General features: G+C 52.2%; 1 protein-coding gene across 1 annotated transcript in view; it reads left to right on the top strand.

The window, feature by feature from the left end:
• Nucleotides 1-10,457: 10,457 nt before the first annotated feature.
• The window catches only part of rbm22 (RNA binding motif protein 22), a 33,924-nt gene continuing 26,260 nt past the window's right edge, over nucleotides 10,458-18,121 (top strand). Inside the window, exon 1 of the mRNA XM_070877995.1 lies at nucleotides 10,458-10,698. Coding sequence (XP_070734096.1) covers nucleotides 10,645-10,698 — 54 coding nt within the window. The 5' untranslated portion in view covers nucleotides 10,458-10,644. The remainder of the gene's footprint in view (nucleotides 10,699-18,121) is intronic.

Raw genomic sequence — 18,121 nt, 5'->3', positions numbered from 1 at the left:
ATTGATAAAATCGAGAAGGTTACTGGACTGAGTGCGAAGGTAGATCAGGGAGGATGGGGTGATGGGTGAATTTAAGGCGATTGACAGAAGAACCAAAGGCGACATGAGGATGAACTGTTTTTACGCAGCGAGTGGTGAGGATCTGGAATGCGCTGCCTGAGAGGGCGGTGGAGGCAGACTCAATCGTGGCTTTCAAAAGGGAGTTGGATAAGTACCTGAAGGAAAAATATTTTCAGGGCTACGGGGAGAGGACGGGGGGGAGTGGGACTGGCTGAGGTGCTCTTGCAGAGAGCCGGCACGGGCACGACGGGCTGAATGGCTGTAACCGTTCTATGGGGCTAGACTTTCCACTACACATCGCCCATCTATGGCCCATATATCGCCCAAAACGGACCTCTATCGTCCATTTTGGGGAAAAAGTTGAAACAAGGCCAGAAATATCGCCTGAAAATTAAGCCCCCAGGTTTCGGATCACTTTGCCCAACTGATCGCCCATACAAGGCCCATCCCAACTTTCGGCACATCGCCATCACAAGGCTGGGCTGATGGAAGGCCAAAAACATCGCCGTGAAATAGTTGCTTTCCCCGGGTTTTACCGATTGGGAATGGGCACTACGGGCACCATTTTGAAGATCGGAGGAAGGAGGGAGACAGCCAAAAAATCGTGCTTCGATGGTTGTGAGTGATCTAGGGTCCTGTGTCGATAGATCTACTCAGATTTTTAATTATATTTAATTTGGAGTGTGACCTCCCCCCCCCGCAGGGGACATTTGTTTAAAGTGCACAACTAAAATAGTTGAACTGGTAATGTGTAGTGTGATTGTTAAACTTTTGCTAATAAACCAACTAGTTCTTAATAGCAATGTGTTGCTGTGAATTCTTAAGCAAGGAGCCCATGAAGCAAATACCTTACAAAATGATGACGAGGATGGGATTTTCTTCATGAAGAAATTTTTGGTGGAATTTTCTTTTATGAGAAAGCAAATGCAAGTGCAGCACAGCAAGGAGATATACCGGCAGTATAACTCCCGAGTGAGCGTCTGGTCGTAACATTTGTTTTTGTGAGTACTGAACAGTGCTGAACTGACAAAAAGAGCTTGTGGAAAGCCATTTTGAGTCATTGAAAAGAAATTCAAGAGTATTGAGAGTGATTAACAGCCAATAAGCTAAGAAGGCAATATAGATGTGACAACGAATTATGTCAGTCATTTTTGTGCTTTGAGAAGAATAAGGAATCGGTTTTGACACTCCAGTGATAGATTGCAAAGGTTTTTTTTAGAGCTGATGATGTCAATGAAGTCCCAGCTGGTGTGGCAAATTTACAAATAAGGAATCAAGCAGTGCACAGGAAGATGAAAGCTATTCTGTCAGTCATGATTGGTGCAGAGAACTATGGGCCCCTATTTTCCACCTTCCCGATTTTTGCCACCCGCGTACAATAACGTACGTTTTTTTTGCCTGTTTGCACCCCCAAAAAATCGGTAGCTTCCCCAAATTAACATTTAATTTTGGCGCCGAGCTAACTGAAGTTAATTCTGGGGGCGGAGCTTGTAGTGTGTGCCAAAAGGTCTCTGCGTAGACGCCGGGTAAAAATATAATTTTCTACACGTGACAGGTGTCATAGGCAGTCCCTCGGAATCGAGGAAGACTTGCTTCCACTCTAAAAGTGAGTTCTCAGGTGACTGAACAGTCCAATACTGGAATTACAGTCTCTGTCACAGGTGGGACAGACAGTGGTTGAAGGAAAGGGAGGGTGGGACTGGTTTGCCGCACACTCCTTCCGTTGCCTGCGCTTGGTTTCTGCATGCTCTCGGCGACGAGACTCGAGGTGCTCAGCGCCCTCCCGGATGCACTTCCTCCACTTAGGGCGATCTTTGGCCAGGGACTCCCAGGTGTCAGTGGGGATGTCGCACTTTATCAGGGAGGCTTTGAGGGTGTACCTTGTAACGTTTCTGCTGCCCACCTTTGGCTCCTTTGCCTTGAAGGAGTTCCGAGTAGAGCGCTTGCTTTGGGAGTCTCGCATCAGGGTTGCGGACAATGTGGCCCGCCCAGCGGAGCTGGTCAATTGATCAACAAGTAGGCTGCAATTAACAGCCATGGAACAGAGGATCGCTGATATGATTAAATCTCACAGGAGGAGATCAATCACCAATGTGGAAACTGGGCCCTGGTTACCGAGAGAGGGTAAGCCCTGTAAATTGCACCGTCTGGGTTGGCTAACTGTTACGTGCTGCATGGGTGAGCTACACTTCCACTTCCTCCCCTGCTGCTAACCAAGTATCCCTGTTATGTTTTGCAGATGTTGCACATCTGGAAGAGACAGAAGATGCACCCGAAGTGGAAGAAGAGCAGGATCAGGAAGCCATTAGTCCAGATATTGTTCACCTACATCAGGAGAATGTAGGGGCAGCAGGAAGACCCTGATACTGAGACGGTTACACTGGAATTGGAGCTGGTGAACCCCTTGAGGATTCCAAGCCCTTTCCTGAGCAAATCAACCGTTGCGACATTTCAAGGTGTCTTTGATTAACATAGAAAATAGGTGCAGGAGTAGGCCATTCGGCCCTTCGAGCCTGCACCAATATGATCATGGCTGATCATGCAACTTCAGTACCCCATTCCTGCTTTCTCTCCATACCCCTTGATCCCTTTAGCTGTGAGGGCCACATCTAACTCCCTTTTGAATATATCTTATGAACTGGCCTCAACAACTTTCTGTGGTAGAGAATTCCAAAGGTTCACAATTCTCTGAGTGAAGAAGTTTCTCCTCATCTCGGTCCTAAATGCCTTACCCCTTATCCTTAGACTGTGTCCCCTGGTTCTGGACTCCCCCAACATTGGGAACATTCTTCCTGCATCTAACCTGTCTAACCCCGTCAGAATTTTATATGTTTCTATAAGATCCCCTCTCATTCTTATAAATTCCAGTGAATATAAGCCCAGTTGATCCAGTCTCTCCTCATATGTCACACCTGCCATCCCAGGAATCAGTCTGGTGAACCTTCGCTGCATTCCCTCAATAGCAAGAATGTCCTTCCTCAGATTAGGAGACCAAAACTGTGCACAATATTCCAGGTGTGGCCTCACCAAAGCCCTGTACAACTGCAGTAAGACCTCCCTGCTCCTATACTCAAATCCCCTAGCTATGAAGGCCAGCATGCCATTTGCTTTCTTTACTGCCTGCTGTACCTGCATGCCTACCTTCAATGACTGATGTACCATGACACCCAGGTCTCGTTGTACCTCCCCTTTTCTGTATTACTAATCTGTTATCATTCAGATAATATTCTGCCTTCCTGTTTTTGCCACCAAAGTGGATAACCTCACATTTATCCACATTATACTGCATGCGTTTGCCCACTCACCTAACCTGTCCAAGTCACCCTGCAGCCTCCTAGCATCCTCCTCGTAGCTCACACCGCCACCCAGCTTAGTGCCATCTGCAAACTTGGAGATATTACACTCAATTCCTTCGTCTAAATCATTTTAGCTCAACTTCTGTCATTAACTCCATTTTCATTTTATCGGTACAGTCTATTATAAAACTATTAGCAATGGCACAGCTTTTGATGCAACATGCCATGTTGGATGCTGAACTAAATGACACCTAGGTTGCTGGCCTAAAACCATAATCATTAAGTTAACATAACCACTTATTAATATCACTGGAACAGAATGGAAAGGGTTGGGCCAAATCTACAGACTCCTGGAATTTGTTCTATAGGATGGCATCGCACTTTGTGTGATGGTTCTTCAAGCTCCTGCAGTGATGGAACATGCCTTTCATGTGGCCATGTTGTGTATCAGCAGTTCCTAATCGGCACAAGTCCACTGTACAAAATGGCACATAAGAGATACAAATGGCCACCAAACAAACTGAGAAAGTGGATCGGACGGCTGGTGTAGGAAGTGGAAAGGTTCACCATGGTGCAACAGGGGAAGCTTTGCTGAGGTCGGGGTAAAGCACGTATTTGAGCCAGAGGAGAGGAGGTTTAATCTCCTCCTGATCCTTTCTATACCAACGTGAGAATGAAATGTTCAGAACTGGCGTCCAAAATAAAAAGTCCTTCTTTGTTGAAGACTTATATCGTTCATATTGATGAGTGCAAAAATTGATTAAACTCTTGTGCATTCCTCCTGGCCCGGGATTGGCCGGGAGCGGAGCGACCATTGGGCCCGGGATTGGCCGGGAGCGGAGCGACCATTGGGCCCGGGATTGGCCGGGAGCGGAGCGACCATTCGGCCCGGGATTGGCCAGGAGCGGCGAGGCCATTCGGCCTAGGATTGCCGGGAGTGGCGAGACCATTCGGCCCGGGATTGGCCGGGAGCGGAGCGACCATTCGACCTGGGATTGGCCAGGAGCGGAGCGACCATTCGGCCCGGGATTGGCCAGGAGCGGCGAGGCCATTCGGCCTAGGATTGCCGGGAGTGGCGAGACCATTCGGCCTGGGATTGGCCAGGAGCGGCGAGGCCATTCAGCCTAGGATTGCCGGGAGTGGCGAGACCATTCGGCCTGGGATTGGCCGGGAGCGGAGCGACCATTCGGCCTGGGATTGGCCGTGAGCGGAGCGACCATTCGGCCCGGGATTGGCCGGGAGTGGCGAGACCATTCGGCCCGGGATTGGCCGGGAGCGGAGCGACCATTCGGCCCGGGATTGGCCGGGAGCGGCGAGGCCATTCGGCCCGGGATTGGCCGGGAGTGGCGAGACCATTCGGCCCGGGATTGGCCGGGAGCGGCGAGGCCATTCGGCCTAGGATTGCCGGGAGTGGCGAGACCATTCGGCCTGGGATTGGCCAGGAGCGGCGAGGCCATTCGGCCTAGGATTGCCGGGAGTGGCGAGACCATTCGGCCTGGGATTGGCCGGGAGCGGAGCGACCATTCGGCCCGGGATTGGCCGGGAGCGGAGCGACCATTCGGCCTGGGATTGGCCGTGAGCGGAGCGACCATTCGGCCCGGGATTGGCCGGGAGTGGCGAGACCATTCGGCCCGGGATTGGCCGGGAGCGGAGCGTCCATTCGGCCCGGGATTGGCCGGGAGCGGCGAGGCCATTCGGCCCGGGATTGGCCGGGAGTGGCGAGACCATTCGGCCCGGGATTGGCCGGGAGCGGCGAGGCCATTCGGCCTAGGATTGCCGGGAGTGGCGAGACCATTCGGCCCGGGATTAGCCGGGAGCGGAGCGACCATTCGGCCTGGGATTGGCCGGGAGTGGCGAGACCATTCGGCCTGGGATTGGCCGGGAGCGGAGCGACCATTCGGCCTGGGATTGGCCGGGAGCGGAGCGACCATTCGGCCCGGGATTGGCGAGACCATTCGGCCTGGGATTGGCCGGGAGTGGCGAGACCATTCGGCCTGGGATTGGCCGGGAGTGGCGAGACCATTCGGCCTGGGATTGGCCGGGAGTGGCGAGACCATTCGGCCTGGGATTGGCCGGGAGCGGAGCGACCATTCGGCCCGGGATTGGCCGGGAGCGGAGCGACCATTCGGCCTGGGATTGGCCGGGAGTGGCGAGACCATTCGGCCTGGGATTGGCTGGGAGTGGCGAGACCATTCGGCCTGGGATTGGCCGGGAGCGGAGCGACCATTCGGCCTGGGATTGGCCGGGAGTGGCGAGACCATTCGGCCTGGGATTGCAGCGGGCCTGAGCTCCAATTTCCTTCAATTAAGGTTGGATTTTTCTGAACGGTACTTAAGATCACTCTGCCCCGTTCTGAAAAAGTCGGAGGAAGAGTTATGAAACCAATGAGAATAGATGTCATAGGTGTAATAGCAACCATACCGCACAACAGTGTTGGTTCAAGTGGACAAGATGCTATTGTTGCCTAATAAGGGGACACAATGCAGCCACATGTAAATCCAAGGATAGGCCCAATGATAATCAGAGACTTCACTGAGTGGAAACCGATCAAAAAAGTGTAGGTTTTGGTGTATACGCAGTGAAGGGCAAGTCAGTACATTCCTTATGTCAGGATTTCAGAACGTTAGCACTGATAAATAATCAATGGATTAATATGACAATAGATACAGCGGCTGATTGCTCAATAATGAGTCAGGATGTGTATTGCAAGAATTTCAGGGGCATACCACTGAAGGCGAACTCAGCAGAACTGAAAACGCTTAGTCATCATCACCATAGGCAATCCCTATAGTGTATAGTACAATACCAGGGGCAACCAGCAAAATTACCTATTATAGCGAAATACCTCAATTGGCCGACACTTATGGACAAAGATTGTTAAGAGTGCTTTGTTTGGATTGGTACAGCGTCTGTAGTACAGAAATGGTTAAGTCTCGGCTAGATACTCTGCTGGAGAAATATGCGAACATGTTTGAGGACTCATACGAGGGCATCAAGGGATACAATGCACATATTCGGATTAGGTCAGATGTCAAACCTATTTTTTGTAGACCAAGGCCGGTACCACATGCATTAAAATCGCAGGTTGAGCGAGAGCTTGATAGGTTGGAGAAAAATGGAGTGAAGGCTGATGGGAGTGACTGGGCCACCCCGCGAGGTGTCGTTCCGAAGGCAGACAAAACGGTACGGCTCTGTGGGGATTATAAAATTACCCGGAATCAAGCAGTTGATGATGAACAGTCCCCTTTACCGACATCACATGACCTGTGTGCAGAACTGGCAGGAGCCAAAGTCTTCACAAAACCGGATCACTCCCACGCCTATGCTCAACTCAACATTGACAAGGATAATCAGCAGTATCTGACAGTCAACACACACACAAAGGTTTATAGTTATACACTAGGTTGCCCCAAGTCTTCACCAAAGATATTTCAGGCTACCATGGATCAGATCTTACAGGGAATGATTCACTGTTTGTGCAATCAAGGTGATGTGTTGATAGCCAATGGCACAGAGAGGGAAATCTGGATAAAGGTGAGCGGTATTAGTAAGTGAGTGCACTATCTGGCAAGCTTGCAGGGCAATGCCAGATAAAACACTGTTGCAAACATGGACTTGGCCAACGAGACCACTTCAACGAATACATATTGATTTTTGCGAGAGGGTCCGTGATAATTTTTGGGTTCTAATCGATAACCATTCAAAATGACTAGAGGTATGGCATATGGGGTTATCTACGACTACAGAGCGTAGATTAGATGAATTGCGGGATATTTGGCCTGCCCGAAGAAATGGTGTCAGATAATGGGCCTCAATTTCGGTCCGTGCAACCTGTGAATTTTGCCAGACACAACGGTATCAAACAAACATTGGTAGCACCATGTCCTCCTGCTTCGAATGGTGCAGCTGAAAGGTCGGTCAGGATTGTCAAGGAGGCTTTGCGGAAGCAAGTTCGACAGATTGGATCATCGGTGAGCATGAAGCATAGGTGAGCGAGTTTTCTTTTCAAATAAAGAACTATGCCTCATTCTACAACAGGGTACACACCTGCTGAGTTACTGATGAAGCGTAGGCCGAGGACGCGTCTCAGTTTATTGCAAACAAACTTGTCTGATAAGGGAGAGAAGGCACAATCTGTGCAGAAGCATCATTATCATTCCGGTCGGTACTAAAGAGAGTGCTTTCAGAAGGGTGATCAGGTCAGAGTTCTCAGTCCATTGAAAAGGACAAGTCCACGCAAATGGGACATTGGTACAATTATTCGGGTATGTGGCATTAAGCAGTACTTGGTCAAAATTAGTGAATACATCGGGAAGGTTCATGTGGATCGAATGTTGTTCACGATCGAGGCACAGCAAGAGGCCACGGACTAAAATGGTTTAAAAGAAACCGGTGGGACTGTTGGGCGGGAGAATGAATGCCAGCCCGGGGCAGGTGGTGAGTCATTACTGATTAACGCAATCTCTGCGGTCAGGAGCGAGACCCGATTCACATCGAGACAAAGGGTTTGATACAATCAGGCAGAGAAGCCCCTGGATTGAGTGGCCGGAGGGGGAAAACCAGTTCCCTATGGAGCCTACAGGTCTGCGAAAACCCAGGACCACAAAGGATCCCACAAGGCGTGCATTTTTGGATAATGGGGCACAAAAGATAAGGCACTAGAACCTCCACTTTTGTGCTTATCGCTCAAAAATGGGCGTTATTTCCGGCATGGGAGTTGAAAAAGGGATTTTCAGATCGCCGGCTTCTCGCCCATTCTCAAAACACCTAGTTTACACTTTTGAAAATGAGCGTTACCGCGAGCGATATCAAATGGGCGTTAGCGTTAAATTTTTTTGACCTTCTGCCGTAAAGTGTGCCGTCCTTAGCAACGGCATGGCAACGCTCGATTCCCGCGATTCAGGAGGTCAAGGGTCAAAATGACATGCGCAGAAGAGGAGACAGAAAGAGAGGGAGCTCAGAGAGATTGAAAGTGTGTGTGGCTGTGGTGTGTGCTTCCTTGGCTGTTGTGGGAGGCCCGAGGGAGATTCACCAGCAGCAAAAAGCCCACTAAGCACCGAGAACATAGTTGGCACCGAGTTTTGTCCAACAAATAACATGGAAGGGATGGAGGAGGCCCTGGAGCTGCTAGTCAGGAACACTGGTGGCAGAGGGCTCCCAGTGGTCCCGGAGCGGGTCACTGCACCCCAAGGTGACACACCCCCATTGCTAACCACACGAGAGCTAGCAGCAACCTCTTGCTTCTGGCTCGGAGCATGTTCCCACCTCGGGATCGTCCTCTCCCGTATCCGTCCAAGCAGCGCTTCAGCCGTTACCGCGCCCCCCTCCCTCCCCCAATGAAGCATCGCCTGAGGACTTCCTCGGCCAGGCGGCTTGGAGTCAGGTCAGGAGGGGAAGAGAGAAGGGGTGGGGGGCGGAGAAACGGGGGAGGGGGTAGGTTGGTTTGTACAGAAATACTGATGATTTCAGACTAATGTTCAGTTTAAATGTTTTTTATTTAACAAAACCTTGTAGCACATTAGCTCAGTTGCCTGCACTATTACATGCTGGTGATTCCTTAACATCAATTATTAAGGATGTCATAGCTGCGCATTTGGAAAGAGGTGACATGATAGGTCCAAGTCAGCATGGATTTGTGAAAGGGAAATCATGCTTGACAAATCTTCTGGAATTTTTTGAGGATGTTTCCAGTAGAGTGGACAAGGGAGAACCAGTTGATCTGGTGTAGTTGGACTTTCAGAAGGCTTTCGACAAGGTCCCACACAAGAGATTAATGTGCAAAGTTAAAGCACATGGGATTGGGGGTAGTGTGCTGACATGGATTGAGAACTGGTTGGCAGACAGGAAGCAAAGAGTAGGAGTAAATGGGGACTTTTCAGAATGGCAGGCAGTGATTAGTGGGGTGCCGCAAGGTTCTGTGCTGGGGCCCCAGCTGTTTACACTGTACATTAATGATTTAGACGAGGGGATTAAATGCAGTATCTCCAAATTTGCGGATGACACTAAGTTGGGTGGCAGTGTGAGTTGCGAGGAGGATGCTATGAGGCTGCAGAGCGACTTGGATAGGTTTGGTGAGTGGGCAAATGCATGGCAGATGAAGTATAATGTGGATAAATGTGAGGTTATCCACTTTGGTGGTAAAAACAGAGAGACAGACTATTATCTGAATGGTGACAGATTAGGAAAAGGGGAGGTGCAACGAGACCTGGGTGTCATGGTACATCAGTCATTGAAGGTTGGCATGCAGGTACAGCAGGCGGTTAAGAAAGCAAATGGCATGTTGGCCTTCATAGCGAGGGGATTTGAGTACAGGGGCAGGGAGGTGTTGCTACAGTTGTACAGGGCATTGGTGAGGCCACACCTGGAGTATTGTGTACAGTTTTGGTCTCCTAACCTGAGGAAGGACATTCTTGCTATTGAGGGAGTGCAGCGAAGGTTCACCAGACTGATTCCCGGGATGGCGGGACTGACATATCAAGAAAGACTGGATCAACTGGGCTTGTATTCACTGGAGTTCAGAAGAATGAGAGGGGACCTCATAGAAACGTTTAAAATTCTGACGGGTTTAGGCAGGTTAGATGCAGGAAGAATGTTCCCGATGTTGGGGAAGTCCAGAACCAGAGGTCACAGTCTAAGGATAAGGGGTAAGCCATTTAGGACCGAGATGAGGAGAAACTTCTTCACCCAGAGAGTGGTGAACCTGTGGAATTTTCTACCACAGAAAGTAGTTGAGGCCAATTCACTAAATATATTCAAAAAGGAGTTAGATGTAGTCCTTACTACTAGGGGGATCAAGGGGTATGGTGAGAAAGCAGGAATGGGGTACTGAAGTTTCATGTTCAGCCATGAACTCATTGAATGGCGGTGCAGGCTAGAAGGGCCGAATGGCCTACTCCTGCATGTATTGTCTCTGCTCCGATGGAAGGTTCAGGCAGCGGGTTCCTGTGATGCGGAGCGGGCGGTGGGAGCAGACTGAAGGGGGCGCTGTGTCACTGGCCGGGCCCGGTGTCAGGGCGGCGGCGCCACGGCCCCCTGAGCGGGGGGGAGGTCCCACCCGGGCCCCAGCACACCCCGACCCTCGGCTTCCCCAGCACTGCAGGCCGCTCAGCGCCACTCCCGCCCCGCAGGCGCGGTGCACGGCGGGATCGCGGAGGAGCGGTGCACGGCGGGATCGCGGAGGAGTGGCGGGAGCGGTGCACGGCGGGATCGCGGAGGAGCGGTGCACGGCGGGATCGCGGAGGAGTGGCGGGAGCGGTGCACGGCGGGATCGCGGAGGAGCGGCGGGACGATGGCCACCTCGCTCGGGGCGAACACCTACAACCGGCAGAACTGGGAGGACGCGGTGAGCGGGGCCGGGGGCCGGCGGGAGAGGCCTGGGGGCAGTGAGGGGTCCCGGGGTCTGGGGTTAGGGCCAGGCCCGGGGCAGTGAGAGGGTCCCGGGGGTTAGGGCCAGGCCCGGGGCAGTGAGGGGTCCCGGGGGTTAGGGCCAGGCCCGGGGCAGTGAGAGGGTCCCGGGGTCTGGGGTTAGGGCCAGGCCCGGGGCAGTGAGAGGGTCCCGGGGGTTAGGGCCAGGCCCGGGGCAGTGAGGGGTCCCGGGGGTTAGGGCCAGGCCCGGGGCAGTGAGGGGTCCCGGGGGTTAGGGCCAGGCCCGGGGCAGTGAGGGGTCCCGGGGGTTAGGGCCAGGCCCGGGGCAGTGAGGGGTCCCGGGGGTTAGGGCCAGGCCCGGGGCAGTGAGAGGGTCCCGGGGGTTAGGGCCAGGCCCGGGGCAGTGAGGGGTCCCGGGGGTTAGGGCCAGGCCCGGGGCAGTGAGGGGTCCCGGGGGTTAGGGCCAGGCCCGGGGCAGTGAGGGGTCCCGGGGGTTAGGGCCAGGCCCGGGGCAGTGAGGGGTCCCGGGGTTAGGACCAGGCCCGGGGCAGTGAGGGGTCCCGGGGTTAGGGCCAGGCCCGGGGCAGTGAGGGGTCCCGGGGTTAGGACCAGGCCCGGGGCAGTGAGGGGTCCCGGGGGTTAGGACCAGGCCCGGGGCAGTGAGGGGTCCCGGGGGTTAGGGCCAGGCCCGGGGCAGTGAGGGGTCCCGGGGGTTAGGGCCAGGCCCGGGGCAGTGAGAGGGTCCCGGGGGTTAGGGCCAGGCCCGGGGCAGTGAGAGGGTCCCGGGGTCTGGGATTAGGGCCAGGCCGGGGGCAGTGAGGGGTCCCAGGGTTAGGACCAGGCCCGGGACAGTGAGGGGTCTGGGGTTAGGGCCAGGCCGGGGGCAGTGAGGGGTCCCAGGGTTAGGACCAGGCCCGGGGCAGTGAGGGGTCTGGGGTTAGGACCAGGCCCGGGGCAGTGAGGGGTCCCGGGGGTTAGGACCAGGCCCGGGGCAGTGAGGGGTCTGGGGTTATGGCCAGGCCCGGGGCAGTGAGGGGTCCCGGGGGTTAGGACCAGGCCCGGGGCAGTGAGGGGTCCCAGGGTTATGGCCAGGCCCGGGGCAGTGAGGGGTCCCAGGGTTATGGCCAGGCCCGGGGCAGTGAGGGGTCCCGGGGGTTAGGGCCAGGCCCGGGGCAGTGAGGGGTCCCGGGGGTTAGGGCCAGGCCCGGGGCAGTGAGGGGTCCCGGGGGTTAGGGCCAGGCCCGGGGCAGTGAGGGGTCCCAGGGTTAGGACCAGGCCCGGGGCAGTGAGGGGTCCCGGGGGTTAGGGCCAGGCCCGGGGCAGTGAGGGGTCCCGGGGTTAGGACCAGGCCCGGGGCAGTGAGGGGTCCCGGGCGGGGTTTGAGCGCTGGATCCTGACCCTGAAAGACCCCAATTTCTCTCAGCACCATCCAGCCAATGAAGCCCTTCCTGAACTGCTGCAATCATCACACAGTTCTTATCCTGGTTTACAAATCCCTCCATGGCCTCGCCCCTCCCTATCTCTGTAATCTCCTCCAGCCCCAAAATCCCCCGAGATGTCTGTACTCCTCTAATTCTGATCTCTTGCCCATAAGAACATAAGAAATAGGAGCAGGAGTCGTTCATTTGACCCCTCGAGCCTGCTCCGCCATTCAATAAGATCATGGCTGATCTGATCATGGACACAGCTCCACTTCCCCGCCCGCTCCCCATAACCCTTTACTCTCTTATCGCTCAAAAATCTGTCTATCTCCGCCTTAAATATACTCAATGACCCAGCCTCCACAGCTCTCTGGGGCAGAGAATTCCACAGATTTACAACCCTCTGAGAGAAGAAATTCCTCCTCATCTCCGTTTTAAATGGGCGGCCCCTTATTCTGAAACTATGCCCCCTAGTTCTAGATTCCCCCACGAGGGGAAACATCCTCTCTGCATCTACCCTGTCCAGCCCCCTCAGAATCTTATATGTTTCAATAAAATCACCTCTCATTTGTCGAAACTCCCTGATTATCCCTGATTATAATCGCTCAACCATTGGTGGCCGTGCCTTCTGTTGCCTGGGCCCCAAGCTCTGGAACTCCCTCCCTCAACCTCTCTGTCTCACTACCTCCTTCTTCAAGATGTTCCTTAAAACCTACCTCTTTCTGTCGGAGGTGCCGTCTTTCGGATGACATGTTAAACCGAGGCCCCATTTGTGCTCTCGGCTTGATGTAAAAGATCCCATGGCACTATTTTGAAGAAGAGCAGGGGAGTTATCCCTGGTGTCCTGGGCCAATATCCCTCAATCAGCATAACAAAAAAAAAAAATTATCTGCTCATTATCACATTCCTGTAGTGTGGGAGTTTGCTGTGCAGAAGATGGCTGCTGCGTTTCCCACATTACAACAGTGACTACACTTCATAAAGTACTCCATTGGCTGTAAAGCGTTTTGAGACGTCTGGTGGTTGTGAAAGGCGCTATATAAATGCAAGTTGTTCTGGACATCAGGAGCCAGAGTCGGCCATTCAGCCTCTCGAGCTTGTTCCGCTATTTACTGACGTCATGGCTGATCTGTGACCTAACTCCATATACTCGCCTTTGGCCCACATCCCTTATTATCTTTAATATCCCTTAAAACACTCCTGAAAGGTCTGGCTCTAAATTTTAGACTGTACCCCCTCGTCCTAGAATCCCCAACCACTGGAAATAATTTCCATCTACCCTATCTGTTCCCCTTAATAGCCTGAAAACTTCGAACAGATCACCCCTTAACCGTCTAAATTCCAGGGAATACACCTCTAATATATGTAATTTCTCCTCGTAACTTAACCCTTGAACTCTGGGTATCATTCTGGTCAACCTGTGCTGCACTCCCTCCAGAGGGAGAGCGGTAACCAATCTCGCACATAAGCCATGATCTCATTGAATGGCAGAAAAAGGCTGAGTGGCCACCTGTTCCTGTGAAATGGTTCGGTGTTTGTCCATTTTTTACTGACGTTTTTTTCTCTCTAAAGTGTCTCGGAAAGGCATTCTACAATTCCAGCACTGTAGAAATGCCAGTTGCTTGCAGGCAGCCCAGTTCCAGAGGTGCTGACCCCCTATCGGGAGGTTAATTCCAGGCTGGATTGCAGGCGTGTATTAACTATATATGTAGTTGTCTCGAGTACTGACAGATTCACCCATTATTATAAGCGGGTCAGGGGAGACTGTATAACACTCATAACACTGTACTGTTGGTATAGGCATGTCGGTGTATAACACGGGTACAGAACTGATGGGTACAGGTCTGTCACAGTGTAACACTGGGGTACAGTACTGGTGGGTACAGGTCTGCCGCAGCATAACACGGGTACAGTACTGGTGGGTACAGGTCTGTCACAGTGTAACACTGGGGTACAGTACTGGTGGGTACAGGTCTGCCGCAGCATAACACGGGTACAGTACTGGTGGGTACAGGTCTGTCACTGTATAACACTGGGGTACGGTACTGGTGGGTACAGGTCTGCCACTGTATAACACTGGGGTACAGTGCTGGTGGGTACAAGTCTGCCACTGTATAACACTGGGGTACAGTACTGGTGGGTACCGGGCTGTCACAGTATAACGGGGTAAAGTACTGGTGGGTACAGGTCTGTCACTGTATAACACGTGTACAGTACTGGTGGGTACAGGTCTGTCGCTGTATAACACTAGGGTACAGTACTGGTGGGTACAGGTCAATCAATGTATGACACTGGGATACAGTACTGGAGGTTGCAGGGCTGTCACTGTATAACACTGGGGTACAGTACTGCTGGGTACAGGTCTGTCACTATAACACCGGGGTACAGTACTGGTGGGTACCGGTCTGTCACTGTATAACGGGTAAAGTACTGGTGGGTACAGGTCTGTCACTGTATAACACGGGTACAGTACTGGTGGGTGCAGGTCTGTCACTGTATAACACGGGTACAGTACTGGTGGGTACAGGTCTGTCGCTGTATAACACTGGGGTACAGTACTGGTGGATACAGGTCTGTCACTAACACTGGGATACAGTACTGGTGGGTACAGGTCTGTCACTGTATAACGGGTACAGTACTGGTGGGTACAGGTCTGTCGCTGTATAACACTGGGGTACAGTACTGGTGGGTCTAGGTCTGTCACTAACACTGGGATACAGTACTGCTGGGTACAGGTCTGTCACGGTATAACACTGGGATACAGTACTGGTGGGTGCAGGTCTGTAACTGTATAACACTGGGGTACAGTACTGGTGGGTACAGGTAAGTCACTGTATAACACTGGGTACAGTACTGGTGGGTACAGGTCTGTCACTGTATAACACGGGTACAGTACTGGTGGGTACTGGTCTGTCACTGTATAACACTGGGGTACAGTACTGGTGGGTACAGATCTGTCACAGTATAATAGTGGTACAGTACTGGTGGGTATCGGTCTGTCACTGTATAGCACTGGGGTACAGTACTGGTGGGTACAGGTCTGTCACTGTATAGCACTGGGGTACAGTACTGGTAGGTACAGGTCTGTCACAGTATAACACTGGGGTACAGTACTGGTGGGTACAGGTCTGTCACAGTATAACACTGGGGTACGGTACAGGTCTGTCACTATATAACAATGGGGTAAAGTACTGGTGGGTACAGGTCTGTCACTGTATAACACGAGTACAGTACTGGTGGGTACCGGGCTGTCACAGTATAACGGGGTAAAGTACTGGTGGGTACAGGTCTGTCACTGTATAACACGTGTACAGTACTGGTGGGTACAGGTCTGTCGCTGTATAACACTGGGGTACAGTACTGGTGGGTACAGGTCAATCAATGTATGACACTGGGGTACAGTACTGGAGGTTGCAGGGCTGTCACTGTATAACACTGGGATACAGTGCTGCTGGGTACAGGTCTGTCACTGTATAACACTGGGGTACAGTACTGCTGGGTACAGGTCTGTCACTATAACACCGGGGTACAGTACTGATGGGTACAGGTCTGTCACTGTATAACACTGGGGTACAGTACTGGTGGGTACAGGTCTGCCACTGTATAACACTGGGGTACAGTATTGGTGGGTACAGGTCTGTCACTGTATAACTTGGGTACAGTACTGTTGGGTACAGGTCTGTCACTGTATAACACGAGTACAGTATTGCTGGGTACAGGTCTGACACAGTATAACATTGGAGTACAGTACTGGTGGGTACCGGTCTGTCACTGTATAACGGGTAAAGTACTGGAGGGTACAGGTCTGTCACTGTATAACACAGGTACAGTACTGGTGGGTGCAGGTCTGTCACTGTTTAACACTGGGGTACAGTACTGGTGGGTACAGGTCTGTCGCTGTATAACACTGGGGTACAGTACTGATGGGTATAGGTCTGTCACTAACACTGGGATACAGTACTGTTGGGTACAGGTCTGTCACTGTATAACACAAGTACAGTACTGGTGGGTACAGGTCTGTCGCTGTATAACACTGGGGTACAGTACTGGTGGATACAGGTCTGTCACTGTATAACACTGGGGTACAGTACTGATGGGTCTAGGTCTGTCACTGTATAGCACTGGGGTACAGTACTGGTGGGTACAGGTCTGTCACTGTATAGCACTGGGGTACAGTACTGGTAGGTACAGGTCTGTCACAGTATAACACTGGGGTACAATACTGGTGGGTACAGGTCTGTCACAGTATAACACTGGGGTACGGTACAGGTCTGTCACTATATAACAATGGGGTACAGTACTGCTGGGTACAGGTCTGTCACTGTATAACACGAGTACAGTACTGGTGGGTACAGGTCTGTCACTCTAACACTGGGGTACAGTACTGGTGGGTACCGGGCTGTCACAGTATAACGGGGTAAAGTACTGGTGGGTACAGGTCTGTCACTGTATAACACGTGTACAGTACTGGTGGGTACAGGTCTGTCGCTGTATAACACTGGGGAACAGTACTGGTGGGTACAGGTCAATCAATGTATGACACTGGGGTACAGTACTGGAGGTTGCAGGGCTGTCACTGTATAACACTGGGATACAGTGCTGCTGGGTACAGGTCTGTCACTGTATAACACTGGGGTACAGTACTGCTGAGTACAGGTCTGTCACTATAACAGCGGGGTACAGTACTGATGGGTACAGGTCTGTCACTGTATAACACTGGGGTACAGTACTGGTGGGTACAGGTCTGCCACTGTATAACACTGGGGTACAGTATTGGTGGGTACAGGTCTGTCACTGTATAACTGGGGTACAGTACTGGTGGGTACAGGTCTGTCACTGTATAACACGAGTACAGTATTGCTGGGTACAGGTCTGACACAGTATAACATTGGAGTACAGTACTGGTGGGTACCGGTCTGTCACTGTATAACAGGTAAAGTACTGGTGGGTACAGGTCTGTCACTGTATAACACAGGTACAGTACTGGTGGGTGCAGGTCTGTCACTGTTTAACACTGGGGTACAGTACTGGTGGGTACAGGTCTGTCGCTGTATAACACTGGGGTACAGTACTGATGGGTATAGGTCTGTCACTAACACTGGGATACAGTACTGGTGGGTACAGGTCTGTCACTGTATAACACGGGTACAGTACTGGTGGGTACAGGTCTGTCGCTGTAACACTGGGATACAGTACTGGTGGGTACAGGTCTGTCACTGTATAACACGGGACAGTACTGGTGGGTACAGGTCTGTCGCTGTATAACACTGGGGTACAGTACTGGTGGGTACAGGTCTGTCACTATAACACTGGGTACAGTACTGGTGGGTACAGGTCTGTCACTGTATAACACGGGTACAGTACTGGTGGGTACTGGTCTGTCACTGTATAACACTGGGGTACAGTACTGGTGGGTACAGATCTGTCACTGTATAACACTGGGGTACAGTACTGGGGGGTATCGGTCTGTCACTGTATAGCACTGGGGTACAGTACTGGTGGGTACAGGTCTGTCACTGTATAGCACTGGGGTACAGTACTGGTGGATATAGGTCTGTCGCTGTATAACACTGGGGTACAGTACTGGTGGGTACAAGTCTGTCACTGTATAACGGGTACAGTACTAGTGGGTACAAGTCTGTCCCTCTATAACTGGGGTACAGTACTGGTGGGTACAGGTCTGTAACTGTATAACTGGGGTACAGTACTGCTGGGTACAGGTCTGTCACAGTATAACACTGGGGTATAGTACTGGTGGGTACAGGTCTATCACTGTATAACGATGGGGTACAGTACTGCTGGGTACAGGTCTGTCACTGTATAACACTGGAGTACAGTACTAGTGGGGACAGGTCTGTCACTGTATAAAATTGGTACAGTACTGTTGGGTACAGGTCTGTCGCTGTATAACACTGGGTTACAGTACTGGTGGGTACAAGTCTGTCCCTCTATAACTGGGCTACAGTACTGGAGAGTACA

The sequence above is a fragment of the Pristiophorus japonicus genome, chromosome 4, assembly GCF_044704955.1.
Source record: "Pristiophorus japonicus isolate sPriJap1 chromosome 4, sPriJap1.hap1, whole genome shotgun sequence".
Lineage (NCBI taxonomy): Eukaryota > Metazoa > Chordata > Chondrichthyes > Pristiophoridae > Pristiophorus > Pristiophorus japonicus.
Note: the sequence above shows the minus strand (reverse complement) of the source record. Positions and strands in the feature narration are given on the sequence as shown.